Source organism: Barbus barbus (assembly GCF_936440315.1).
Source record: "Barbus barbus genome assembly, chromosome: 40".
In the NCBI taxonomy this organism is placed as follows: domain Eukaryota; kingdom Metazoa; phylum Chordata; class Actinopteri; order Cypriniformes; family Cyprinidae; genus Barbus; species Barbus barbus.
In genome coordinates, this window is record NC_136718.1 from 16,299,395 (window position 1) to 16,326,963 (window position 27,569).

Sequence of the window (27,569 nt, forward strand, 5' to 3'; positions counted from 1 at the left end):
TTCAGAAACAAATGTTTTAAAAATGCAAACGAAAATATGAGGTCCAGTGCTGTTTGCAGTGTTGCTACTTACCACAAATACTGTAGTGGTAAGTAGCAATGTTGTAGTTCATCTGCAGTGCTTCATGCACTTTTATACAGAATTGGGAAGAAAAAAAATATATCAATGGTACAATTGTCTAAATGCAATCCACTGGGGAAAAAAGTTGTTAAAGACAAAGAAAAAAAGCATTGGGTTTTTTGGTTTTAATTATTGGCTATGTTTTTATAGCAACAGTGGGCAAGTGTTCAGCTCTGACACATGAATGGAGGAATGTTTATTTGCTGCAGTTTAGGGGCATAGTGGTTACAGGAACACTGACACATTCCTCTGGCCCATCTCTCCCTTTTTTCTCTCTGTCTCATGATATTTTAAAAAACTATTCAGCTTTTGCATACACACACACACACACACACACAGACTGAAGCTTTCTCTTCTCAGATTCAATTTACAGATGCTAATACAGCAATCTTTCCCTCAGGTACCAGCACTACAATGGATATCTTAAATGCCGTACTATTACAAGGTCAAAGAAAAACAAAATATAAGTGGGAGTGAATTTGATTGCATGCACCTTTGTGTTTGTGGGCCTAGGTTTCATCCTTTCAATTCCCATCAGCGACGCTATAAAGACAGTTTTCTTTAGACAGCTCCCAAACTGCAGTGACACAGGGGACAGTCAACTGCAGGAGCTACACATCCACTCTTCAAGACTGCACATGCATGCTGAGAGCTGCTTGCATAAGAACACCTCCCTCTTTTGCCCCCACCCTTCACCAACAACACAACACTCCACTCCACAACCCAACTCTATAATCACTTCCAGAAGCAAACCAGAGGACATTTCAGAAAAGTCATCGGCCAACCGTCAACCATTGTCCATAATCTCAGAAATCCACCTCAATGAAACGACAAATGACACATACAGAGGTGTGGTTTGTTCTTTAATGACAGTGGTATTTAGACAGCAAACTGTTCACGAAGAAATCCACTAAGCACTGAGAAGAACCCATCCCCACCTATATTCAAATTAGTGGTCAAACAATATGGGTGTTTTAATGATTCTTAAATTTCTACATTTGATATGTCCAAATCATGGCAACTACTCTTGTCAATGCTTGGCTTGGCTAGTGGTTGATCCTTATTTAACTTCTAAACTTTGACAAAAGCATCTGGGTGAGATGCTTGGTTCTCTGTGCTATAACAAAGCCTTTACTGACATCTAGTGGACATCTTAATAACCCACAAATGTATGCACACAAACTTACCTTGAATTGTTTGGACTTAACGAGATGATAATAAATCAACTGCAAGGTACTTAAGGAAGGTTATTTTGGAATTGTACATCTAAAAATGGCACCAGTTTACGTTATAGACCTTTGTACGTAACCAGAAATATTACTATCTATCTATCTATCTATCTATCTATCTATCTATCTATCTATCTATCTATCTATCTATCTATCTATCTATCTATCTATCTATCTATCTATCTCAATTTATTTTAAATAATAAAATAGTGTTCTATTATTTAAAACCTTTTGGGGCTTTTACCATTTTACCCGGAGACTTCCGGCTGCTCTGCGCACTATATATATGACGTTTGCGCATTTCCGGTCCTCTCTCATGCCTCTCTGAATCAAGATGGTGAGTTTTCCAATCGTTCAGACAGAGGCCAGTGTTTTTATTGTTTGATTATGGCGACGAGTGAGTGCCATTTTTCAGTGGTTCTACATTTCGGAGTAATTTCTTTCCTTGTACAGAGAAACACTACTCCGTTTTGGTCATATTAAGTCAATAAAGCGATCCTGCGAAGTGTAACGCATGTACAGTGAAGCACGTAACAAAAGCATTTATAAGCCATTACCTAACTTTTATCTGCCGACATTATGCTTCAACAAGCGGTAACGACTAACGATCTGATTCTTTGTTTTAAAAGCTCGGATAACTGATATTTTCTGTCTATATAGACTATTCATATGCCTATTACTTTATACACTTGATGTATTATAACAATAAATGACGTGAACATTTACAGTAGAGTTAAAGACGCAGAGACTTGGATTTCAATTATATTTTAACTGAAAAATCATAACTTGAGCATCTTTCATGAGATCAAGTCAACAAGGTTGTCATTTGTAAACCAGTGCTGACTATATTTCTTAATCTAGACTAAGAAGAGGAGGAATAACGGGCGTGCCAAGAAGGGACGTGGACATGTTCAGCCCATCCGCTGCACAAACTGTGCCCGGTGTGTGCCTAAGGACAAAGCCATCAAGAAGTTTGTCATCAGAAATATTGTAGAGGCTGCGGCTGTTAGGGACATCTCTGAAGCCAGTGTGTTTGACTGTGAGTTAATACGCTTGCTTCAGAAAATATAGGCTTTCTTGGGGAGAAACAATTAGGGGTTTGCTGAAACATTTACCGAAGTTGTTCCCTTGTCTTTCTACAGCCTACGTTTTGCCCAAACTGTATGTGAAGCTGCACTACTGTGTCAGCTGTGCCATCCACAGCAAAGTGGTGAGAAACCGCTCTCACGAGGCCAGGAAGGACCGGACCCCTCCACCACGCTTCAGGCCCACAGTAATTCATGCATCCACATCCACTTTGAATAAGAACATAAACATGTTGTGCTCGAATGCTGTCAAAAATTAAATTGAAACATACTAATTTTATACTATTTTGTCAATATAGCTATAGAGTTTACTAATGTTTTTTCCTTTCAGGGTGGTGCCCCAAGAGCCCCTCCAAAACCAATGTGATCTGGAGCTATTTGCATACATTTTTATGCAAGGAAATAAAGCGGACTAAAATTATAAGCGTGTTCTTTTGTGTTCACTCAAAAATGAAAAATGTTGCTTTTCTTTGTGTACTTGAAGTTTGGTTGTATTCTGAGAAAAATTAGAGAGAAAATAAAACCGCTTAATGTTATAGTCATATGAACTAGACCTTACTTTTTCCCCCCCCAATTCAACATATAGGGCAAAATTGTTTAAAACATGAATATTTACTGAAGTGCATTTTGAAAATGAAATTGTCAAATATTTTGGTAACATTTTACAATTAGTTAGTTAACATTAGTTGAGAGGAAATGGAAACATGATTCATTAATGGTGTCTTATGAGTTTTTTAAAGAGTGTTTGATTAACTTTCAGAATGCTGCAAAATCAGCTTGGTCAAAGTATTTTTCAGATTTGATTACTACACACTCTCATAGACCTAGGATTTTGTTTTCCACAATCAATTCATTAATTAATCCAGGTTGTCAGTTTCGTGTGGAACCCTCAACTGAGCTCTGTGAAACATTTTAAAAGTTTTTTTCTGATAAAGTGTTAGCTATTCACTCCTCTTTTACCATGCAGTTATCAGACCTGTTGCTGTTTTCACTGGCTAGTCCAGATTCCTTTTCTTGTTTTCAAAATGTTTCTTTGAGGGAACTTCATTGATTTGGTCAATAAGATGAAGACAACTGCCTCTTCACTTGATGTCATTCCTTCTGAGATTATTAAGGCCTTCTTTTCTGGAATCAGTACTTCCATTCAGTCATTGATTAACTCTGGGGTAGTCTGGAAATCTTTTATGCATGCTGTAGTTCAACCTTTGCTTAAGAAACAGGGTTTGGAGGAAGGTTGTCTTGACAATTATCGGCCTGTCTCTAAGCTTTCATTCTTATCAAAACTTTTAGAAAAAGTTGTATATTCACAATTGATTTCCTTTTTGAATGAAGCTAAATTAACAGAACCTCTACAATCTGGTTTGTCTGCACAACATAGTACTGAGTCTGCTTTGCTTAAAGTGTTCAATGACATTTTACTTGCAGTTGATAGTGGTAAAAATACAGTACTGCTGCTTCTCGATCTTACAGCTGCCTTCAATACAGTTGATCATAATATTCTCCTCTGCCGGTTAGAGCATTTGTCTGGTATCGGGGGTATTGCTTTGCAGTGGTTTAAGTCATATATTAGAGACAGGTCTTTTTCTGTTGAGTTAGGCAAGTTCTCTTCATCTGTTGCTCCTATTATCTGTGGGGTGCCTCAAGGATCCATTTTTGGGCCACTTCTTTTTAATTTATATATGCGCCCATTGGGAGATATTATTAGGAGACATAATGTTTCATTTCATTTATATGCTGATGATACCCAGTTGTACATACCAATGAAAGCTGGCGATACCATTGAACCATTATTGGCCTGCCTTGGGGACATTAAGAAATGGTTGTCAAATAGTTTTCTTCGACTTAATGAAGATAAAACAGAAGTAATCGTCTTTGGCCCCCCCAAAGTTGAGAAGTGGTCTAATCAATGAGCTTGGCAAGCATTTCTCCTCAGTCTCTTCCCAGGTCAGGAATCTTTGCTGAGATAAATGTGCTATATAAATCAACTTTACTTACTTACCCATGAACAGTACTGCTACAGTATTTATCTCAATGGTTATTTCAGCATTTACTAAGACAGTTATAAAATCAAAAGTTGTATCTGTTAACCTTAGTTAATGCGTTGTGAACAAAAAAAATGTTTTTATTAAAAAATTAATAAAGACTGTAAAATACATTGCTCATTGTTTTTTTAATAAATAAAACCTAGTCTTTAATTTCTTTAATTCAAATTATATTGTTGTTATACTAGTAGTAAATAATAATTAAGTACTAATAGCATTCTCATGAACATATACTAAAACTATTCAAACATCTTGTTTACTGAAATAAAATGGAAATATTAAATGAGAAAAACTGAAATTAAAGTGGAATTCAAAAAGTAAAACTAAAACAACACATAATAAAGACCAAACGAAAAGACTTAAACTTAGTTAAAATGACAAATTAAAATATAATAACATTCCAAATATGAATATTATACTAAAATATCTGCACTTAAGTCGACTCAACTGAGAAAATAAGCTTTAAGTTAATTTATAATACATGCTAAAATTATTTAAGAAAATAATTTTAATGTAGATTACATGGAATATTTGTACTTTTCAAAATTAATTTGTCACAAAGCACAACTACTTAAGTGCATTACAAAAATAAAAAATGGTGGTTAAAGATAGTGAGCTTTCACTTTAAATGTCCACTTACCTTAAACATACCTAACATAATCAAAGGCAATTTCATTTAGACTAGACATAAATTAGGCAAACTATAGAACAAGTGTTTAGAGTTGTAAGCGGACAGAAGTTACAACAAATATTACTTTATTGGACATGAAAAATTACTTCAACTTAAAGTTGGGTTACACTCCTTAAAAACAAGATCAAATAAACAATACCTCTTGAAACCAACACACCTTTTATAGAACATGAGGCAGTTTTTATATTTTAACAAATTTGAGGTAAAGAGTTTTTCTTTGTCATATACATTTTTTTTCTCACAAAATATTTAAAAACATTGAACCCAGGGATAAAGCCCAAGAATGACAGAGAATTTGATCCCTGCCTCCCCAAAAATGCTAGGTCTCTCTCAGTTGCTGCTCATTATGGTTGCTTCACAGTTCGTTTAAAAATATTGAGCTCATCACACCTTGGGGATAAGAAATATGAAATGGTGCAGAAAAGAGCTGGGTTTGGTTTAGAGGAAATAGGGAAAATTGCAGCTATTATTTCACAAGCAGAACAGTTGCAGAACCCCAGCAAACAAACGAGTACACATGCAACCTCTCCTATTCACACACTCGGTAGAATTCATTACATCATTTCTTTTTGATCTTTAAGTGCATTGTGTCATATATGGTTTTTGCCATAATTTCAAGTAAATAAATTGATTTCTGCAGAAAAAAAAGAAAACGAAAGTCTATGAAGGGTTAACTAACCTTTGTAAATACTGGATTTGGTCTCACTTCTTCGATCCATTCATACTGTACTCCGTAGGCTTGCACTGGAGTGAATTCAAGCATACGCATTAAGAGGCCTACAAACGTTGTAAAAATAACCAAAGGATGTAGGGTCAGTGGATTACACGTAAGCAAGTTTTGGAAACAGCTGACCACCTCCAAGGTCAAGTGATACACACATGCCACAACATCCAAGTACCCTTAACCACAGCCCACATCACATAGAGGTGAGAAATGTACAAGCAATCAAACAAAACAAATCTTCGCGAATCTTCAAAATTCACTCATTGGTTCTTTCGTTTCGTCTCAGTTTGTGCAAGTGAGATCCACTGATAAACAAGCCACGATACATCTTGGCAGGACGGTACGTAACTCTACGACAATATTTCAGTCCTTTCCTTCAAAATAGAGCAGCAGTTCGTACTCAGTGGGGATCGAGAGTACCGTATGCATGAACTCATATGGGACATGACCACACAGGACAAGCGTACAGGATACAAGTCCAATATCAAGGGCAGAAGTCACACAAACATCCAAGCACCAAATTTTACAACACAAGGAGAAAATGTTCAGTTCTGAATCCTTAAATGACCGCGACCCCTTTTGTTATTAGGAAAATAGCCTTTATAGAATTGTTTTTAAAAACACCACACTGTTCATCTGGTCTTTATAACCAATGAGTTCTTGTATCAAATTGTTTCTTGTTTTCTCTAAATAGCATTTTTATCAGAAATCAGTGCAATAGAGCAATTTCAGAAAACAAAAGAATATGTTTCAAAGCTCAGTTACCAGTCATTACTGTGCCTGCTCCCCTAAAGCCTTTGAATAAAATACATACCCACCCCCACCCGTGCCGCCGCGCCTGTCCTAAAACCCTCCCAACAGCCCCAGCAAAACACTCACATTTAAGCAGAATTAGAAAAAGTGCAATCCTCCTTTTGAGGTAACAACCCTCACTCGTCATCAAAGTCACAGAATGCAACATGGGTCTGTGTTTGGTCTGCACCAGAACATTAAGGCTCCTTTCCCCCCTCCGCATGTTTTACCGCATCTAAAAAAAAACATAATGTGGCTCACTGTGTTCGCAGCATGGCGGAGGATGGATGGCGGGGACTCCGTACTACAAAAACGATTAAAAAAAAAACCTCAATAGATTTGATAGGCAAAATCTTTATCGTCACTTAAGTGAGGTCAAGATAAAGTTTGAAACGACAATCAAGATCTGAGGCACGAGGAACCCAACTGTTTTTTTTTTAGTTTTTTTTTTGATTCAGGACAGAGGTTGTAGACTCAAAAACTAAGGCAAATGTTTCAAGTTCATTTCCTTTCTCAAATAAAACATCAACATACATTTTAGAAAGAAATAAAATTACCCAAGCCTTAGCCTAACCCCAATCCTATTTGTCCCAAGAGTGCCGTATCATCTCAGTTCTGAAGTTACCCGAATTCATGCTGCACTGTACCTACTGAATCGTCCAGCATTAAAAACCATGTGCAATTCGACAACTAGCTTGTACAGGGTTCATATAAAGCAACGATTAAGGCAATATGTGTCTGTGCTCCTTATATGGCTAACATACCAATACTCCAGCCTCAGTTTTGCAATTCACGCTGCTTGTTCTCCATTCCCTCTCTGTCAGCAGTGTCCTCCCTGAGTCGCCTAATTTCAACAGTCCCACCGAGGTATCCTAAAAGAGCACAAAGTTTGTGTGAATACTCCTAGGCATAGATTTCTCTTGTTTAACAGGCTCAGAAACTTTGGAAAGCCGCTCTGGAAACAGTCCAGACTTTGGACGTCTAAGCAGTTCATTGTCTTTCTCTCTTCAAGAGGCAGACTCTATGTAAACGCCGCCGAACAGATGAGTATAGACCTAATCTCACACCTCGATTTCTCTGCTCAACTGATAAAAAATAAACCCCACGGAAGGAAGGCACTTCTAAAGCAAAACAGCTGCGTCTTGCAATGAATGACTTGGTGTGGGAGTGCAATCGGAGGATATGACCTGTCCCCCGCTTGAATCCTCCTGACATCCTCCAACACGGGATGCAATTGCACGTCTTATGGTCGTACCTAAGCGATTAGCCTTCGGCGATAAAATATGATGTTTGCTAACTATAAAAGCAAGTGCTAATGTGCCCCAATCTGGTGCAGACCGAACTAGACGCCATGACGCCATATCAAAGCAGCATACAACGCTCTGTACATCTCCCCCCAGTCTCCACTTCCGCCATCTACAAGCCCACCTCAGCCAACCTGGTGCTCCCCACGGACAATGTGCGAGGAGAACTCGTAGCGGTCCTGGCTGCGGTGGCCGCAGATGTTGCACTCGAAGGGCTGGCGGAAACCATGGCAGCCCATGTGGATGGTGAACATGACATGGTCCAGGAAGAAAATGCGACAGTGCTCGCAGCGGAAGGAGCGCACCGGCCGCCCTTCCCCGTCCACCACCTGCATGGCTTCCCTCGCTGGTGGTGAGCGCGGGCTCACCTTGGTCTGTAAACCCCCATGGACCCCTTTCTCCCTGTCCCCTTCCATGTCCATTTCTTTGGCGTGACTAGGACTGTGCCGCTCGCGCCCGCGGTGGTTCAAGTTTCCTGGTGGCACCGAGGTGATGACGCACTGTTCCTCCACCATGCTCTCAGTGTCTGTCGAATCTTGGTAACCGTTGCTTGGCGAGGCGGCATGACTGCGGGTGGAGGGCGCATCTTCATGACCCTCGCCGGCCTCCCTCCCGGCCAGGCCCATGGAGATGCCCCCTGCACAGTTTAGACGCTGCCCTAGAGGGGTTATGTGAGGGTAGACGGAGCTGATAACTGGGGTGAACTCTGAGAGGCAGGCGGAGTGGGGAGGCATCCGCAGGGAGTGGGAATGATCCACATCGTTGCTGCCTCCTCTCGGCCCCCGCAGGAAACGCCCTCCCATGCCAGCTAAAGCAGCGGGGTCACCCTCGGGATGCGAAAGCAACATGTCCCCTTCTTTATCAGGATTGGGGTCGAGTTCATAAGGTGCTTCGGATATATTCAGTCGCATGTGCTTTTCACCTAGAAAGTCAAGGAGCATCAGTATGATTGATCTTCAGTAATGACTAGATTACACTGAAGTGATATTGTTTTGCAGCTAAGCAATTACCAATACTATTTTTTATAACATATTGCTTTTTTTCAAATCTAATTAATTGCAACAAAATTCTAAAAACTAAGCTAAATATACATACACACACACGCACACACACACACACACACACACTTACTTTAAATAAATTATATAAAATAGAAATAAAAAAATACACTACCATTAAAAAATTTGTAGTACAGTAAGATTAAAAAAAAAAGTAATTAAGTCTTTTAATCAGAAAGTGATAGTAAAGCCTTTCAAAAAATTCTACTTCGCCACCACCCAAATAATTTACAAAAATTGTAATAATATTTCTCAAAATTACTTTTTTTGTGTGTGTGTTTTTGATCAAATAAATGCAGCCTTGGTGGGCATAATGGACTTCTTACAAAAACATTAAAAAGTCTTTCCAACCACACTAGTGTATATATCTACACTTTGATATATGACCACCAGTCTGTAATTAGACTGAATTAAGTTTCACTAAGCTTACAAATTTGCATGTTTAACACTTAAAAAATGTATATAAAAGAGAGTAATGGTTTTCAGCTCAATCTGAGTCAGACATAATAATATGTGATTCGCTGAAATGGATTCTTTCAAATAAAATCAATAAGAAAGTGAGTTATAGGATTCAGACTGATTTGCCAACCTGAGTGATATGTTCACAAACTTGCATATTTTGTTGTATGTTTGCTTTTGCTTATAGTCTGAATATTGTCTCTCTTGTTGCATAGTTTACTAGCTCACAACTTTTCACCCTGAATAGCAGAGCTACACTTCTACTAAGGTACTCAAAGAAATGGCCTTACCCAGAAACTTCTGGGGTGTAGATCTCTTCCTCTTGGTGATGCTATTGGCCAGCCGATCAATGAAGGTCATCTTCTCTGAGGAGGACTGGATCAGGGGTTCAGATATCATCTCCAAGTTATGGGACTCGTCACCTGAACAAAATGCCAATGTAAAAGCATGTTTATAATTGAATGAGTGCTTGGCTTCAAACATTAGCCAATACCAGTGAAATTTCACATCATTTTTGAGAGGACAGACATTTTTTTTGGCATAGAATATACACTAATGTTCAAATGTTTTGGGGTCAGTTTTTGGAAGAAATATCTCACCAGGACTGCACTTATTAGATAAATGCGGTAAAATCAGAACTATAGTGAAATTTAAATTCAAAACAAGTTTACAATTCAAAACAAACTATTTTAATAATAAAATGTTAAAATGTAATTTATTCCTGTGATGGCAAAGCTCCACATTGTCCTTCAGAAAACATTCCAATATGCTGATTTGGTGCTAAAGAATAATTTCCTATCATCATTAATGTTGAAAACAGTTCTGGAACAGTGCTGTTTAGTATTTCTGTGGAAACTGCAATACATTTTTCCAGGATTCCTTTAAGAAAAGAAAGTTCAGTTGAACAGCATTCATTCAAAACAGAAATTTTATAATATTATACATTTTTTACTGTCACTTTCAATTTAATTTAATGAGTTTAATTTAATCAATTTAATGTGTCTTTGCTGAATAAAAGTATCAATAAAAAAAGTATCCAAAAAAAATTTAATTAAATTGCACTGACCGCAAACTTTTGCACAGTCGTGTACTCATTTACAGTGGGGAAAAAATTATTTGATCCCCTGTTGATTTTGTACATTTACCCACTGACAAAGAAATGATCAGTCAGAATCCTGAAAAACGCATTTCAAAAAAGTTAGAAATTGGTTTGCATTATAGTGCGTCAAATAAGTATTTGATCCCCCTCAAATACAGCAAGATTTCTGGCTCCCAGGTGTCTTTTATAAAGGTAAAGAGCTGAGATTAGGAGGACTCTCTTAAAGGGAGTGCTCCTAATCTAAGTTTGTTACCTGTATAAAAGACACCTGTCCACAGAAGCAATCAATCAATCAGATTCCAAACTCTCCACCATGGCCAAGACCTAAGAGCTGTCCAAGGATGTCAGGGACAAGATTGTAGACCTACACAAGGCTGAAATAGGCTACAAGACCATCGTGAAGCATCTTGGTGAGAAGGTGACAACAGTTGATGTAATTATTCGCAAATGGAAGAAACACAAAATAACTGGCAATCTCCCTTAGACTGGGGCTCCATGCAAGATCTCACCTCGTGGAGTTTCAGTGATCATGAGAACGGTGAGGAATCAGCCCAGAACTACACAGGAGGATCTTGTCAATCATCTCAAGGCAGCTGGGACCATAGTCACCAAGAAAACAATTGGTAACACACTACGCCGTGAAGGACTGAAATCCTGCAGTGCCCGCAAGATCCCTCTGCTCAAGAAAGCACATGTACAGGCCCGTCTGAAGTTTGCCAATGAACATCTGAATGATTCAGAGGAGAACTGGGTGAAAGTGTTGTGGTCAGATGAGACCAAAATCCAGCTCTTTGGCATCAACTCGCCGTGTTTGGAGGAGGAGGAATGCTGCCTATGACCCCAAGAACACCATCCCCACCGTCAAACATGGAGGTGGAAACATTATGCTTTAGGTGTGTTTTTCTGCTAAGGGGATAGGACAACTGCACCACATCAAAGGGACAATGGACAGGGCCATGCACCGTCAGGGCCAGGGCGTTGAAGATGGGTCGTGGATGGGTATTCCAGCATGACAATGACCCAAAACACATGGCCAAGGTAACAAAGGAGTGGCTCAAGAAGGAGCACATTAAGGTCCTGGAGTGGCATAGCCAGTCTACAGACCTTAATCCCATAGAAAATGTGTGGAGGGAGCTGAAGGTTCGAGTTGAAGGTTCAAACGTCAGCCTCGAAACCTTAATGACTTGGAGAGGATCTGCAAAGAGGAGTGGGACAAAATCCCTCCTGAGATGTGTGCAAACCTGGTGGCCAACTACAAGAAACGTCTGACCTCTGTGACTGCCAACAAGGGTTTGGCCACCAAGTAGTAAGTCATTTTGCAAAGGGGTCAAATACTTATTTCATTCATTAAAATGCTAATCAAATTTAGAACTTTTTTGAAATGCGTTTGTCTGGATTTTTTTGGTTGTTGTTCTGTTATTCTGCTATTTGGTTGTTACTCTCACTGTTCAAATAAACCTACCATTAAAATTATAGATTGATCAATTATTTGTCAGTGGGCAAACGTGCAAAATCAGCAGGGGATCAAATAATTTTTTTCCCCCACTGTATTAATAAAAGTACTCCTTTATTTAAGAATCTAAATCAAACCTAGCCCAATGTAAAAAATAATTAAATTATTATTTAGTTTGACTGAACAACAGGGGCCCATTTCAGAAGGAAGGATAATTGAAAACGGAGTATGTTAACTATGAAATTAGGGAAACTGGGTTTTCTGTTTCAAAATGGGAGGTTTGTCAAACCTGAGAAAGCAGGGTAAGTCAAGCCTGTTTCTGAAAGAGAGGTAACTTATACTCAAAGTCAGTTAGCGTGGTAACTTTTTCTTTTTTTTTCCTGGGCACAAATCCGTCAAAGAGGAGTTTCACTGGACTGTAGGTCAGTGGTGTAGAAATGGGTTTAAATGAGTCTAATCTGATAAATGACGTTCACTTGATAACAGCTTGCCACGCCCTCTGGAAGTAACCCAATTAAAATTTCCTTCAGGATTTCCAGAGTGGTTGGATGCATTAATGACACGCGTATTCCCATCATCGCACCTTCTGAAAATGAATCGGATTACTGTATGGAATGGAAGGATGCCAGATGGAGATATATGCCGTAACCTCCACCACAGCTGGTAATTAAACACAAATTATTCACAATTTATTTGGTCATCTTTATTTCCTTTAAATATAAAAGCAACAGTTATTCTTTTTCCTTTTGGATTTAAAAATTCTTCCAATCAGTCAGTGTCAGTGGTGCTGGTGCAGGTTCTCCCCCCATTTTGCGAGCCTCTGCCTTCTTGCTGTTGACGGAGTACAAGTCAGTTGTTAATTTCATTACTCTAAGAAATGTAACCGGTTGGATTAGAGAACATTTAATTAGCCTATGTGAAAAGAGCATTAGACTATGTGGAAAAAGTTTCTGCGCATTGAAATAGACACTGAATGATATTTAATGTCAAATGTTTATAAAGTCATGTAGCCTACACCCGTGAACCTTTTATGCTTAAAGATTTACTTTAATTTAATTGTTTTATACTTCATTTTTTAGCTGCTGCCACATTCTTTTTTTTGCAGTGGGATACCATGAAAATTAATATTAGTTCAATAAGTTACATTTTTCACCTCTGAACAGTGATTAAAGGAACACTGCCCTTTTTTGAAAATAGGCTCAATTTATAACTCCCCTAGAGTTAAACAGTTGAGTTTTACCGTTTTTGAATCCATTCAGCCAATCTCTGGGTCTGGCGGTAGCCTTTTAGCTTAGTTTAGCATAGATCATTGAATCGGATTAGACCATTAGCATCTAGCTCAAAAATGACCAAAGAGTTTCGATAATTTTCCTATTTAAAGCTAGACTCTTTCTTAGTTACATTGTGTACTAAGGCCGACGGAAAATGAAAAGTTGCGATTTTCTAGGCCAATATGGCTAGGAACTATACTCTCATTCCGGCGTAATAATCAAGGAACTTTGCTGCCGTACCATGGGTGCAGCAGGCGCAATGATATTACGCAGCGCCTGAAAGTAATCTCCAGCTAGGTAACTACACTGAACAAAATTAAAAACGCAACACTTTTTGTTTTTGCCCCCATATTTCATGAGCTGAACTCAAAGATCTAAGACTTTTTCTATGCACACAAAAGGCCTATTTCTCTCAAATATTGTTCTCAAATCTGTCTAAATCTGTGTTAGTGAGCACTTCTCCTTTGCCAAGAAAATCCATCCACCTCACAGGTGTGGCATATCAAGATGCTGATTAGACAGCATGATTATTGCACAGGTGTGCCTTAGGCTGGCCACAATAAAAGGCCTGGGGACTACTTTCAGGCATTGCGTAATATCATTGCGCCTGCTGCACCCATGGTACGGCAGCAAAGTTCCTTGATTATTACGCCGGAATGAGAGTATAATCTGATTCAATGATCTATGCTAAACTAAGCTAAAAGTGCTACCGCCAGACCTGGAGATCGGATGAATAGTTTCAAAAACAGTAAAACTCAACTGTTTAACTCTAGCTTAAACAGTTATAAAATGAGCCAATTTTCAAAAAAAGTGGAGTGTTCCTTTAAGAATTAAAGTTACGTGTTGACTCGGAAGTATGTTCACATCTTTTTGTCAGGTGCTGTTGCCATGGTTAATTATAATTTCGGAGCTCCATTGATCATGACTTCTCATAGTCGTGGTGTACGCGCTAAACTCAGAGTCAACCTAACTCAGTTCAGCTGTTCTGAAACCAAAAACTCAGAGGTTCCCATCTCAGGGTAAGTCAACTCCGAGTTCAAGTTTCAACTCAGAGTTGGTTGAACCTCCTTACTGAAACGGGCCCCAGGTCTGTTTTTAAAATAAGAATAAAACTGAGCATATTAACAACATAAGAGACTGCAGCAAGTATAAGCTACATTTTAACACGTACATACCTCAATGCCTACAGCACAGAAATTTTTTACACACAACCACCAGTTTATCCTCTCCAAAGCATGTATTTTAATCACGAAGTGCTTTGGACTGTTCACCTGCGCAGCTACATCACCAGCTGTGATCTTCACAGAGCATGAATGCAATAACACTGGAGAGCTTTCAAAAGCAGCAGCACTTGAGTAATGAATACTATTGCTACTGCAGAAAGAACGATATCATGCATTTTAACATCAAATTGCATTTGTGTGAGTAAATATGGTATTACCGTGTGCAGGCTGGGTGTTGTGAGCCGGCTGGTGGTCCAAACTCTGTAGGTAGCTGTGACAGCGCTCACGATGCTCCTCCAGGGTGCTCTGCTGCTTATAGCTGCGGCCACAGTAACTGCACTTGTAGGGCTTCCCTACTGTAGGGGAGGACACTGAAATATCGAGGAGGCAGAATATGAATGCATTTCACACAGTTTGCAGGTGTTATGTAAACATGAACATTACTAATACAATATTGACATTGTGGCTACTATAAGGTGTTACCTAATAAAACTATTATTTTTATAAATTGTAATATAAAAAAATTGAACAAAACATGCTAAATAAAAATGTTTATGTAATATAATAACAATATTTCCAATATAATTATTAAATACGAATAATGTAATGACTGGTACAGGATTCATCAGACCACAGAATTTCCCTTGTCACAATTTCCCCAAAAACGAAATGACACGCTGCTCATCTATGACGTTTGTAGAATAGGAAAACCTACAGACCGCATCGGTCCGTTCAGCTTTAGAGATATGCGTCATTTCGGAGAAATTCATTACCAAGTAATTTCTCTGAATATCTGCATCCTCATTCAAAGGACCTTACTTAGGCACTACAGGTGAATGCTCTTCATCATTCAAAAACACAAGCAGGATATCCTGTTTTCATAATACTCTAAATGTCATACTAGACCGCTGAATTCTGTTGTCTTTAACTTGATTACATAACTGATCGATGAGGTCTTATTCACACTTATTTGTCTTCTCACACAACCCTTAGTAGAGCAACAGGTTTAAAAGGAAGGTTAGCAAAGTTCTAGGCAGCAAAATAATCACCACGTGCATTAAAGGAGAAATAGGTTAAAATGGCCTTGACTATATTAATTTCTGCTCTGTGGCAAATCAAAAGGCTTTTTCCATCCCACACGCTTTTCCATCCATTCATTTTCCAGCCACTAAGTTCTGTCTAAGTCCTTCTTTATTTCTCGCAAATGGCCTCTCTCAAACCACAAAGGCTCACCGGAGTGGGTGCGGAGGTGTCCTGACAGGGCGTCACGGCGGCGACAGGCGTAGTTACAAAAGGGGCATTTGAAGGGCTTCTCGCCAGAATGGAGCTTGATGTGACGCAGCAAGTTGCCCTTCTGAGTGAAGGAGGCCCCACACTGGTTACATTGGAATGGCCGCTCACCTACCGAGACCAAGACTACCAGTTTTCCCACCGGCCCAAAAAAAACAGCAGCACATATTTTCAAGCTAACATTTTTAAATACGTTTGATCTTTTTTTGTCAAGAGTTGGTCAAGAAAGATGCTTACCTGTATGGCTGCGCTTGTGCACCATTAGAACATTGGGACCAATGCAGATCATCCCACATATATCACATTTAAGTTTCCCATTGGGCAGCCGAATGGGACCAGGGGATGCAGACTCAGAGCTGGCCATCTCCCCGCAGCCGCTCCCAGCCTGCCCTCGTGTCCCTCCGACCATCTCCACGCCACCATCTTCTGCCAACTCGCCCTTTTCATCTTTCCATCCTTCATCCTTCTCCCCGACTCTCTTTTCCGCCAGCGGAGCACCAGCTGCCTCCTCGTCACTATACAGCTCCACCTTGATGGAGTTAGCTGGGGATGGAGAGAAAGTTGTACATTTATTCACTTAGCAGATGCTTTTATCCAAAGTAGAAATCATCAACTATCAGCGTGGCAGTGAAATTTTTGGCAAATGCAGAAATTATTATATGAGTTTAATGGACAGAAATACTGACCACTGAGTGAACGGCTGGGTGAGGACTGTTGACTGTTTGGTGTGCTCACGGTGGGTACTCTCAGCCCTGCGAAAAACTCCCGCTCTGTTGAAGAATCTCCACTACCTGAAAATATTAACATGTACAATGGGGTTCAAAATACTTCTTTGCAAATTTTCCACTGTAAATAATATCAGCATGACAATTTAAGTGAAAATTTGAAATGAAAAAAAGTATTTTTTTAAATGTCTTTTAATTAAAAAATGTTTAAAATAAAAAAAATATATAACAGATTTTAATGGACATTTGAATAATGGACATTCAAAACCCACTATATTTAGATGCATGTATGTGTTAAAAACAAAAGAATAAGATCTGAAAAAGGCACCTTACCTGACATGTACGAACGGCCATTGCAATCGTCAGCATTCATCATCACACCAGCTGCCTGTACCGAGAAATCATACAAAAAAAATATTTCTTTATAAGGCATGAAACTTACACAACTTTGAACATAAAATAGCAAAGCAAGTTTTTAAGAAACCTAAGTGCATGCAGTGGTACATTTTGCAATAAGACAGTGCACACAAAGAACGCTAAAATGTAAGTATTTGGCTCCTCTGATTTCTGAAAAAATAAACTGGTTCACTTGCAGTTTGTTATTTCTTCCTTTCCTGTGTGGTTGCACGGTTCGAGTAGCTGAATAATTTATATGCACACACTGGTCAAGATCTCATTTCTAGCTCAACAGCTGAAGTGAGTGTCCATTCTATAGAATTCTAGTCTTAAATGGAGAGCGTAAAGTGCAAGAAACTGCCCTCCCTTTAGCCTGTGACCTATCAGAACACAGGCTGACATCTCAAGCAATGCTGATGTTAAGCCAAATGCAGGGGTTGGTATGATTTGCTATTACTCAGAAATTTCCACATATTATCTGTCGCTTTGGTGCTGGAAACAAATGCAACCCTTTAGCAAAACAAAATACATGTTTATGTTTATAAAAATATTATTTGACACATCTACTTTCAAATATGAGCCGTATTTAAAGAAAGCCTTCAAAGCCTTTAACCACTGGCATGTAAATAGCTCTTTTTGGATGTCTATAAATCAAATAGGACCCCAAAATATTTCATTTTGTCTAAAATTTAGACCCGCACACATGCTTTTCTATATGACAGGAAATAGCAGGGCTAATAACCTCCCCTTTGATGTAATATTTTACACTAAATAACAACATAACCCACCATGGCACTTTCCTAAACATTGCTAGTGCATGGCATAAATGGGAATGAATAGATTTGTTGAAATGGACATGCAAAATAGTCTCATATTGTCTGCTCCACTCATAACAGAGAATTTTGAAATCTACATAAACTAAAACTAGAAATAAAGATACACCATACATTTACTAATAACAAAATAGTGCACAAGGTGTTTTAAACCAGGCAATGAATTGCTATAAGTGGTGAAAAACATGAAAAGTGACACCGAGTTGTCAACCTTTATTTTTACATAAATTATGTACGAACAAATGTTTTATTTAAAAATATGTTTTTATTTTTTTTCCCCATTATAATACACTTTGGTACCAGATACAAACTCCTTCTTAAGGACTTTAGAATTCTGGTTTCACAGTTTAATTATTTTTTCATGGATAATATGGATCAAAACACATTCTGATTGTGTTGCTATTATACAGTTAGATGACAAACGACATATTGTTTTCTTTTTCATTCTTTAAAACCTAGAATAAACATGGACTCTTAAAGACTATTATCTATATGGTGTAATACTTATAATAATACATGATCTAAACATGTACAATATGATATGAACAAACAGGCCTTCAGAAACGCAAGACCTCTTTGTGTCGTAAAAGACAGAAAACATGCACAGCTGCAACAGGCAGATCTCATGAATTCACAGTGCTGTCAATGAGTCCAATTCCCGCAATAATCGAAACAGCCCCTCTCTGTCAGCAATCATACCATAAACAATGGCCGGCGACGAGAACATGATAATCGTGCTCAAGCACTCGTATGTTTGTAACTTTTCATGCACCGTCGTGCTGCAGAGGAGGACTGACAGACAGCACGCAGAATCATGTCAATCCTGTCTGTCTAGAGCAACACAAGCTAGCAACCGCTGCTAACCAGCTAACGAGACGTGACAGCTCACAATAAGCCAAAGACATCGCTAAACTACCTCACAAACGAAAGAACTCGCGTTGCTGACAACGCAATCCAATCGGCAGCCTCCGGTCGTGATATACAGTCGATCTTTAGACGTGACAAACTAAAGCGGAATTATGTTTCCTGAGAGCCCGCTGGCGTTGCTATGGCACCCAGCACTCGACAGATCCGTCTAGCCGTGTAAACCCTCCCAATCCGAGCATAGTTACCTGACATAATGTCACTTTCCTTGAATAACCTCTATCGATTTTGCACGGTGAGTATTTTTTCTTACCTGACGATCGACTGTGATTGCAATATTTATACAGCAGAACCGCCGTTTGTTTTCTCTGGCGAAGGCAGCATCTCCGGGATCTTTTACCTGAAACCCCAAACAACTTCCGGGCCCATGCCGGGATACAGGCCCGAATAACCTATAACCGAGAACTCATGATTGAGAGGGATTATCGAATACATCGATCCAAGAGCTACAGGTCACGAACCATACAAAGCCACGCAGAAGCCACAAACGCCACATATTATTATATTATAAATATTTAATTTCGACGACAGTCTATAGTTAGAACAAATGACAGAGTATATTCTAAATTCTTAAACCATTAATAATTATCTTCATGTGCATATTGTTGTTGTTTCGAAGACAAGAGACATTCAAACAACTAATATTTCCTATGATTTATCTTAAATAATAAGCTACTTGATTTAATCAACCCTTAAGCACTTCCCTGTCAAACAGGTCAAATTTGTCTGTTTGTGGGAATTTCTTTGAACGTATAATTAGAACAAACCACACAATAATGATATTCTAAATTTTAAAACAATTAACAATTGTGACCCTGGACCACAAAACCAGTCCTAAGGGTACATTTTTTTTTAAATTGAGATGTATTCATCATCTGAAAGCTGAATAAATAAGATTTCCATTGATGTATGGTTTGTTTGCATATGACAATATTTGGCCCAGGTAAACTATTTGAAAATCTGGAATCTGAGGGTGCAAAAAAAAAAATATATATATTGAGAAAAGTACCTTTAAAGTTGTCCAAATGAAGTTCTTAGCAATGCAAATTACTAACCAAAAAATAAGTTTTGATATATTTACGATAGGAAATTTACAAAATATCTTCATGGAGCATGATCTTTACTTAATATCCTAATGATTTTTGGTATAAAAGAAAAATCAATCATTTTGACCCACAATGTATTGTTGGCTATTGCTACAAATATGCCTGTGCTTCTTATGACTATGGTTTTGTGGTCCAGGGTCACAAAATGAAAAAATAATTTCATTTAAGCTCTTCAATTATGTTGAATGTAAAATTAGAACAAATGGCACAGTATTCTAGATTCTAAAGCCATTAATAATTATATTAATGTGTATATTCTTGTTGTTATTATTTCGATGACAGTGAATTGGCTATATTTCTTTCATTTAAGCAACACTTAAGCACTTCCCTGTGTCAAAACAGGTAATATTTGTCTGTTTGTGGGAATTTCTTTGAACGTTTAATTGGAACAAATCACACAGTAATGATAGAACTATTCTAAATTCTAAGATCATTGATAATTATATTATTGTGCATATAAACAAAATTACATTCAAAAAGTAAATGTTACTAAGATTTATCATAAATACAAAATTCCTTAATTAAAGCAACACTTAATTATTTCTCCGTGTAGGGTAACAGGTGGTTTTGTTGAACATATAATTAGAGAAAAATTATATATTCATGATATATACTTTTCCTCTTCTTCTGTTTATTATTGTAGGTGTGGCTGTTATGTAGGCCTGTCCTATACTGACATGCATATACCATATAATACTCTGTTCTGATGTACAGAGTCATACTAATTTGGACTAGTGAATATATAGTAAATATATATATATATAATAAATATATGTATTTACTCATATCCTTTTATATTCAGTCATATACGTGTATTTAATTTATTTTAATGCGGGAATGAAAATAGCATTTAATATTTTATTTTTGTAATTATTATATAAATTTTGTTTCCTTGTTTATTTATTTGCCTTTTTTCCCACAAAAAATTGCAAACAATAATTAGTCGACCCCCTGCAGTACCACTGCAGAACCCCTTGGAGTCGCCATCTCCCTGTGGAAGATCGCTGTGTTTGCTACAAGATGCCAGAGAACCCTAAGTTGTCCTCCTCGGGGGAGAACCTCTCTGAACAAAAATACGAAACTCGTTTGTTTAAAAAGCTTTACTTTTATTACTTATCAAGAAAAAAATCCTGTTGTTCTCGAGTATGTGAAAATGAACTCTGTGTCTTTTAAACGTTATGTGACCTCTTCTTTAGAAGATCATTGTCTTCTTTTTGTCTTATGTCTATTGAGAAGTATTTCATATGCCTCCTGGATCTGAATGAACATCTTTTGTGCCTCTGCTTGCCGCTTGGGGTTGTGATCTGGATGCCACAATTTAGCCAGTTCCCTATAGCTGTGAGTAACCTCCTCCTGAGAAGCTTCTGCTTTCAATGATAGTATCTGATGGTAAGAAAATAATAAGATGACAAATATATTATTTACCTTCTGATTATATGTAAACACACTGCAAAGCGAAAATTATAAATGTTATATACCCAGCTGACAACTCAAAACAATAGCCTACTGAGCTCACCTTCAGTGCCTCCATTTCTTTTTTACTGTACTCATTAAGAATTATTTCTAGCACCTTCCTCCAGCTTTCTTCGTAGAAACCCCCTCCTGTCAGGACACATAGCAGACGGTATGGCAACAGCAGAAAATACTCCAAGAGTCCTTTGAGCCATGGAATAAACCAGAAGAAATCAAGCAGGGCCGCTATACAGTCCGATATGTAGTATAATGTGGCAGTGGTGTTGTGGAAAACACAGTATCCCAGCGGAGCAGAGAAAGCCAGCACACCTAAACTCAGACGATACAGACGAGGCCCTTGGGAAGATTAACACAAACTGGGTTAATTAAACAGTCTTGCACATGATGTAACCTAAACGTAAGACTTTACCTATCTAACAAAAATATAATCTAAGAATTCCAAATATGTTATGAAAACATTCAAACTCTTGGCTGTGCAGATTCCCAACCCGAGTATCCAAAATATGTTCTTAGACAGTTTTAAAACTTTTTTTTTTCTTGGTTATGTGAATGTTAAAGGAATAGTTCACACAAAAATTTAAATTTTGGCATCATTTACTCACCCTCATGTCGTTCCAAATCTGTATAAGTTTCTTTCTTATGTTGAACACAAAAGAAGATATTTTGAAGAACCAAACAGTAGTTGGTCCCCAGTGACTTCCATAGTAAGGAAAGAAATACCGTGGAAGTCAAAAATATCTTCTTTTATGTTCAGCATAAGACAGAAACTCATACAGGTTAAGAACGACATGAGGGTGAGTTAATGGCAAAAACATTTTGGAATTGTTTTTGGGTGAACTATTCCTTTAAGGGAACATTTCATTTTATCATTTTGCAAATATTGTGGGACTGTCACTCTTGAATGTTTTCTGGCGATTCTGAAACAAGTAGTACAATTTAAAAAATGTTAGACGAGCATCTAAATAAAAATGTTTCTAAAAAAATTAGGGATGCACGATATGAAAAATTTTAACCGATACCGATAACCCATAATTAAGTCCTTCTCATGGCCGATACCGATAACGATATTATAATTTTCATATAATCTGCAGTTTGTGCTCCCAGGAGAATACAAAATCTAAGATTCACTGATTAAACTAATATTTTAGTAGCTCTGGCCTAACTATAGCAAACATCAGTCCTGACTCTTCAAATGTTTTTTATTTTTTGTGTAAGGCACCACAATACTTTGTAACAGAAATGGTTTAACAGAATTATGACAGAACTATGGTTTATCTGCAATTAACAACTCATTAACTACAAATTTATATTAAAATATTTCATGCAAAAGAAATGCATCTATTCAACGTTTTTAGTGCACGAGGATGAGAAAGTTATATAGTCTTTAAGCAGTGTTGGGAGTAAGGCGTTACAAAAGTAATGCATTACAGTAAGTATTACTTTTTGCTGTAAAGCAGTAGTGTAAGGCATTACTAATCAATTTTCAGTAATATTTTACTCGGTACATGTTCAGTAACGCTTGCATTACAACACACTTTTAGCCCCCAATTATTATTATTATTATTTTAAATTTAATTTAAAGTCGGGTTCCTACTTTTTTATGTCCCTATAGGGCCCGGCTTCGGGCCAATATTCACGTCATAGTTCAAACGCGGACCGGGCCTCGGCCTGTTTTAGGCTTCTCCTTATCTTTATATTTTAGACATCCATCAATTATTGATGAAAAAAATTGCCGCCCTGGTGGAAATAACACGAGACCCTGCCATGACTGTGAAGAGCGGCTCGACGGTGTTTAGTGTCCTGCAGCAGCAGCGAGCCGTCAGCGCAGATGAAGAGTTCTGCTTCAAATACACCAATAAAGTAAAAGCCCCAGCAAAAGTATTTACCATGAATGGGAAATAGTAAGGATTCGTCATCTCCTCGCTAGATGCGCCTTTAGAGAGAAGTGCATCTTCACGGATAACGATTGTATTAAATAGTTTTTGTTTTCGTTTTTATTTATTTTGTTAAGTAGCAATTTAAAGCTTTCTTTAGATATATTTATCATGTCTGTGAGGCATGTATTTCGGTTCATTTTTGTGAACGAACCACAGTCGCGCATCACAGATCAGATTTAATTTATCACCTGAGGAGAGGGAGTCGAGCTGACTGACAAGAGTGAGGTGAAAAAGACAAGACGATGGCAAAAGAGTTTCAAAAAGAAATGTAAAAGCGCCTGTTTTAAAAATATTTTGGGATTTTGAAAAGCCTGTTGACCTGCCATTTATCTAAGGTGATATTGGAAGGTCTATTTATTTATTTATGTTTTAAACATTCGTTTCTCATTTAGCCTATTTGGTTCCACATTTTTGTTGATTTTTATTTTATTTAAACTGTGATATTTTTCCCATTATCAAGGTGTATGCAGTCCTTGCCTCAAAACTTTCCATCTCACTATTAAACGTTCTACGTTTTGTAATTATTTGTCCCTCAGTCTTTACTGATTTTCAGTTTTGTATAGGCCTACCATGCATATTTAAAATTTGTTATTTTAATATTTAAAAAAAAGTTATCTGTTATTTTATATTAGGCATATAGCATGGTGCATTTTTATTCGTTTTGTTAATAAAAGTTAGCTATATGTTCTATGTTGTAATCTGTTGTAAGTTGTTTTACAAGCTATTTAAGCAAAGGAAAGTGCGAAAACTCAACCGAACTAAAAACAAACAACTGCTTGATGCCGAATTGCCACTAATTTGAAAGTGAAAATAAAACGCTCACAGAGCTTACAAGCGAAGGAAAGCGAGGAAAAGAGAGAAGACTCAAACGTTGTCCACCCCCCATCCACCGAGGTGATACCGGTTAGGTGTTGACACACGTCGAAAATTTCCTCACTGTCAGGAACCTACTTGATGCCTTTTTTCCTCCTTTCGGAATCCTTGCTGAACATGCGTTGGAAATAGCAATGGCATTGTCCTCCTCTGCCACTGAGAAAAACTTCCAGACCAGCGAAGACATGTTCGCAAATGATGAGGTAATGAGCACAACCAACGCTATCTCACGGCAATTCGTACGTATTTTACAGGTGGCTAATTCGTACGAATTTGTACGACCTCACTCGTACGATTTAGTACGATTTGTCTAAACCCCAGTGATGGGTAGGTTTAGGGGCGGGGTTAGGTGTAGGTCATTCGTACAAATCCATACGAATTGGCAACTCGTAAAATACGTACGACTTAGCAAAAATCGTACGAATTCGTACGAATTAGCCACCTCGTAAAATATGTACGAATTGCCGTGAGATCGGGCTGGCACAACACATGCTGAGAGTCACTGCAGTTTCAAGCTGCAATCACTTGCACTTGGAAAGAAGATGAATCTCAGATAAATCAGACTGATAGATTGATTTACCAGCAAGCATATTTTATCAAATCTAGTTATTAGATTTAATTTATTTATCCGAGCAATAAAAATTACGTCATTTTCTCTCATATCGGTCCATAATTTATCGGTCCGATAAATATCGTGCATCCCTAAAAAAAATAATAATAATTCAATTACAGATTATTTTCAAACATTTTGAGAACATTTTTAAATACCAAATAACTCTGAATGAATGTTTTATTAACATTACTGCAAGAAGTGTTAGCCAGTTCTTAGAACTTTTCCTGTTAACTAGGCTGTCACGCATTAAATATCATATGTATAGTGCATCTCACCAAGTGGCTCTGGCCTCAGAGGTTTGAACATATTGTGCTGTGCAGCGGTAACACTGCCAGCAAGGCTGATGGGTAGAGGAGAAAGATTGCTGCCATAGAAGATGGATGACGTGATGATGCACGTAATGAGGGTCTTTTGAAGGTCAGAGGTCTGCTGGCCCACAGAGGACACCAGATGAATACCTGTAGCCACGCTCAGTGGCAGCACTAGGAAGTAGAAGAAGCTGAGAGAACTGAGGCTTATTAAAGCCACTGCACCGAAATAAATACCAACACAAATCTGACCGGCAAACCGAATCAGGCCTACTGGTGGTGGTGGAGTGGCTTGTGGACGTCTAACGGGGGCTCTCTCTGCTGCATGGTTGGCTTCGCTCACGTACGATGGGATACGGAAGAACTCTCTTGCCCAGCCAATGCCAAAACCGCCAAAGGTTAGTATCCACAGAAGAGCATGGCTGTCTCTGCCCAGGTAAATGTGATGAAGGCCAAGTGGGCCACCCATTGCCCACAAGGCGTATGTGATCATGATCTTTTTAGCCATGAGATCATTCTAGCTGCACACTGGAGCTTGAAAAAAAAGAGTCAATCATTTTCAAGTATAGCCAATAACATGATTAAACTGCTTAATAATAAAGTTTATGGACAAGCATGGCGTGTGAATCTCATACAGTATTTAAAGGAATAGTTCACCCAAAAAGGAACATTTCTTCTGCTTCTCATGTAAAATCATCATGTAAGACATGGAATATAGCATGTAAGTCTTATTGACTACTAATGGTGCTTTTTTTTCTTTTGAGCTTGATAGCATTGGTGGTCTGCATTTACTGTATGAACAAGAAAAGCACATTTTGGTAAGTATTTTTCTCCTTTGGTGTTCCACGGACGAAATAAAGTCATACAGGTTTGGATTTGACACAAGGGTGAGTAAGTAATGACAGATTTGACATTTTTGGGTTTTATGCTTTTGATAATATCTCTTTTCACTCTCTCATATCACCCATATCACTGGCTTTCAAGTTATAAAATCATACAGCTCGCTATTCTCTTACCTGCGGGAAATGAGAGATCAAGCTTCATTGTTTTAGAAGACTCCAATAACATGGTCAGCATTAAAAATATAAGTCTGCATGCAATAGATCACAGCATTATCGCGTTGAGGTTAACTTTAAAATTTAAATCATTCACTTTCAGAAAGTAATAACCTATGGACTTCCGTGTTTGCGGCAGTGTGGACTTTGGTTTGATGATGACACAGTTGTAAAGATTAAACTTTGATTTAAAATATCTGTGAACACTTTCAGACATGGAACATTAGACATTTACTAAAATGCACTGGATGTCTTAAACATGTTTTTACAGGGTAAACATGCTGTATGCTCGGACAGCAATCTTTAACACATTTCTATTAATCTACATTAATGTTGAAAAGTTATATTTTAAATCACTGAGTTTTATTTAGCAAGGATGCATTAAATTGATCAAATTGACAATAAAGATGATGCAAAAGATTTTCTGTTTTTTATTTTGGAACTTTTTATTCATCAAATAATCCTGAAAAAAATGTATCATGGTTTTTCACAAAAATATTAAACATCAAACTTGAGCATGAGCACCAAATTAGCTTTTTAGAATGATTTTTATAGATGAAGCATTTTTGCATTTGTTATATAATAATTATTTATTACAATATACTTATTCTTAACACAATTTATTATTTGTTTTAAAGAGTTGGTTGTGAAATGAGCAAAGAGCATTGATAGCTCAGCTCTAAGAATGATGTTTCACTCAGTTTTAGTTTGTTGGAGTCTAAAGTGCATAAATATTTAAAATATATACAAAAAACATGAATGTAGTTGAGGATTTTTCCATTGTTGGCGGTAACGCATTTCAAGTAATGCAAGTTACATAATCAGATTACTTTTTTCAAATAACTTGTAAAGTAACGGATTACTTTTTAATTTACAATAAAATATCTGAGTTAGCCTACTTTTTCAAATAAGTAACGCAAGTTACTTTGTTTTCCCATTTATTGACTGACATGGTGGTTGCTGTAGTTCTAGACTAAATGTGAACATGCATTTACTCATCTCTCTTGGACAAAACAGATTCAGTATTCCTCAAAATGAATAAAAACAGTGAAATGCAAACCTGCAATAATTAAATGTAGCTTATTAAATAACACTTATAATAACAAATATCGTTTATGTATTTAATCCCATTTTATTAACCAATATCTTTGCTGCTGACCTTCGATGATGCAATTCAACCATATTAAGAAGCAAAAATGACAATTGTTTTTCTTGTTATTTTATTGCTGAACTTTCTTATCCTGCATTCTATGCTTCATGCAATCCAGAAGGGGTTTATTAATTTCACTGGTTGTGTGAAAGAGCCTTTACATTCGTCAAAAATAGAAATTTTGATATTAAAAACAAAACAAGCCCAGCCCAGATGAGAAAAAGCAACGCAAAAGTAACGTAATGCATTACTTTCCTTTAAAAGTAACGCAATTCGTTACCTTTAGTAGGGAGTGACGCAATATTACATTACTTTTAAAAGTAACTTTCCCCAACA

The 27,569-nt window shown here is 37.6% G+C and overlaps 3 protein-coding genes across 5 annotated transcripts; 1 reads left to right on the forward strand and 2 right to left on the reverse strand.

Moving 5' to 3' along the window:
• The first annotated feature begins 1,658 nt into the window (after positions 1-1,658).
• LOC306859142 (small ribosomal subunit protein eS26-like) lies at positions 1,659-4,587 on the forward strand. The gene is made up of 4 exons (XM_079400011.1): positions 1,659-1,686; positions 2,211-2,388; positions 2,492-2,622; positions 2,766-4,587. Exons 1-4 carry the CDS (start codon positions 1,684-1,686, stop codon positions 2,799-2,801), a joined length of 348 nt encoding a protein of 115 aa, XP_079256137.1. The 5' UTR covers positions 1,659-1,683; the 3' UTR covers positions 2,802-4,587.
• A 624-nt stretch (positions 4,588-5,211) lies between these two features.
• LOC306859610 (zinc finger protein Eos-like) lies at positions 5,212-19,137 on the reverse strand. Of its 2 annotated transcripts, none has more exons than XM_079400725.1 (8): positions 18,972-19,137; positions 16,899-16,953; positions 16,527-16,631; positions 16,078-16,383; positions 15,784-15,951; positions 14,769-14,921; positions 9,795-9,926; positions 5,212-8,909 (listed from the first exon to the last, which is right to left on the reverse strand). In XM_079400725.1, the coding sequence occupies exons 2-8, from the start codon at positions 16,939-16,941 to the stop codon at positions 8,113-8,115; spliced, it is 1,704 nt and encodes a 567-aa protein (XP_079256851.1). In that variant the 5' UTR covers positions 16,942-16,953; positions 18,972-19,137; the 3' UTR covers positions 5,212-8,112. The 2 variants fall into 2 exon arrangements, with proteins under 2 accessions (XP_079256851.1, XP_079256850.1); XM_079400724.1 differs by having other exon boundaries at positions 15,784-15,966; positions 18,972-19,081.
• A 1,778-nt stretch (positions 19,138-20,915) lies between these two features.
• On the reverse strand, positions 20,916-26,188 carry dnajc22 (DnaJ (Hsp40) homolog, subfamily C, member 22). 2 transcript variants are annotated; one of them, XM_079399998.1, is made up of 4 exons: positions 26,045-26,188; positions 24,996-25,556; positions 21,341-21,633; positions 20,916-21,207 (listed from the first exon to the last, which is right to left on the reverse strand). In XM_079399998.1, exons 2-4 carry the CDS (start codon positions 25,534-25,536, stop codon positions 21,025-21,027), a joined length of 1,017 nt encoding a protein of 338 aa, XP_079256124.1. In that variant the 5' UTR covers positions 25,537-25,556; positions 26,045-26,188; the 3' UTR covers positions 20,916-21,024. The 2 variants fall into 2 exon arrangements, with proteins under 2 accessions (XP_079256124.1, XP_079256123.1); XM_079399997.1 differs by having other exon boundaries at positions 24,996-25,562.
• Positions 26,189-27,569: the final 1,381 nt, after the last annotated feature.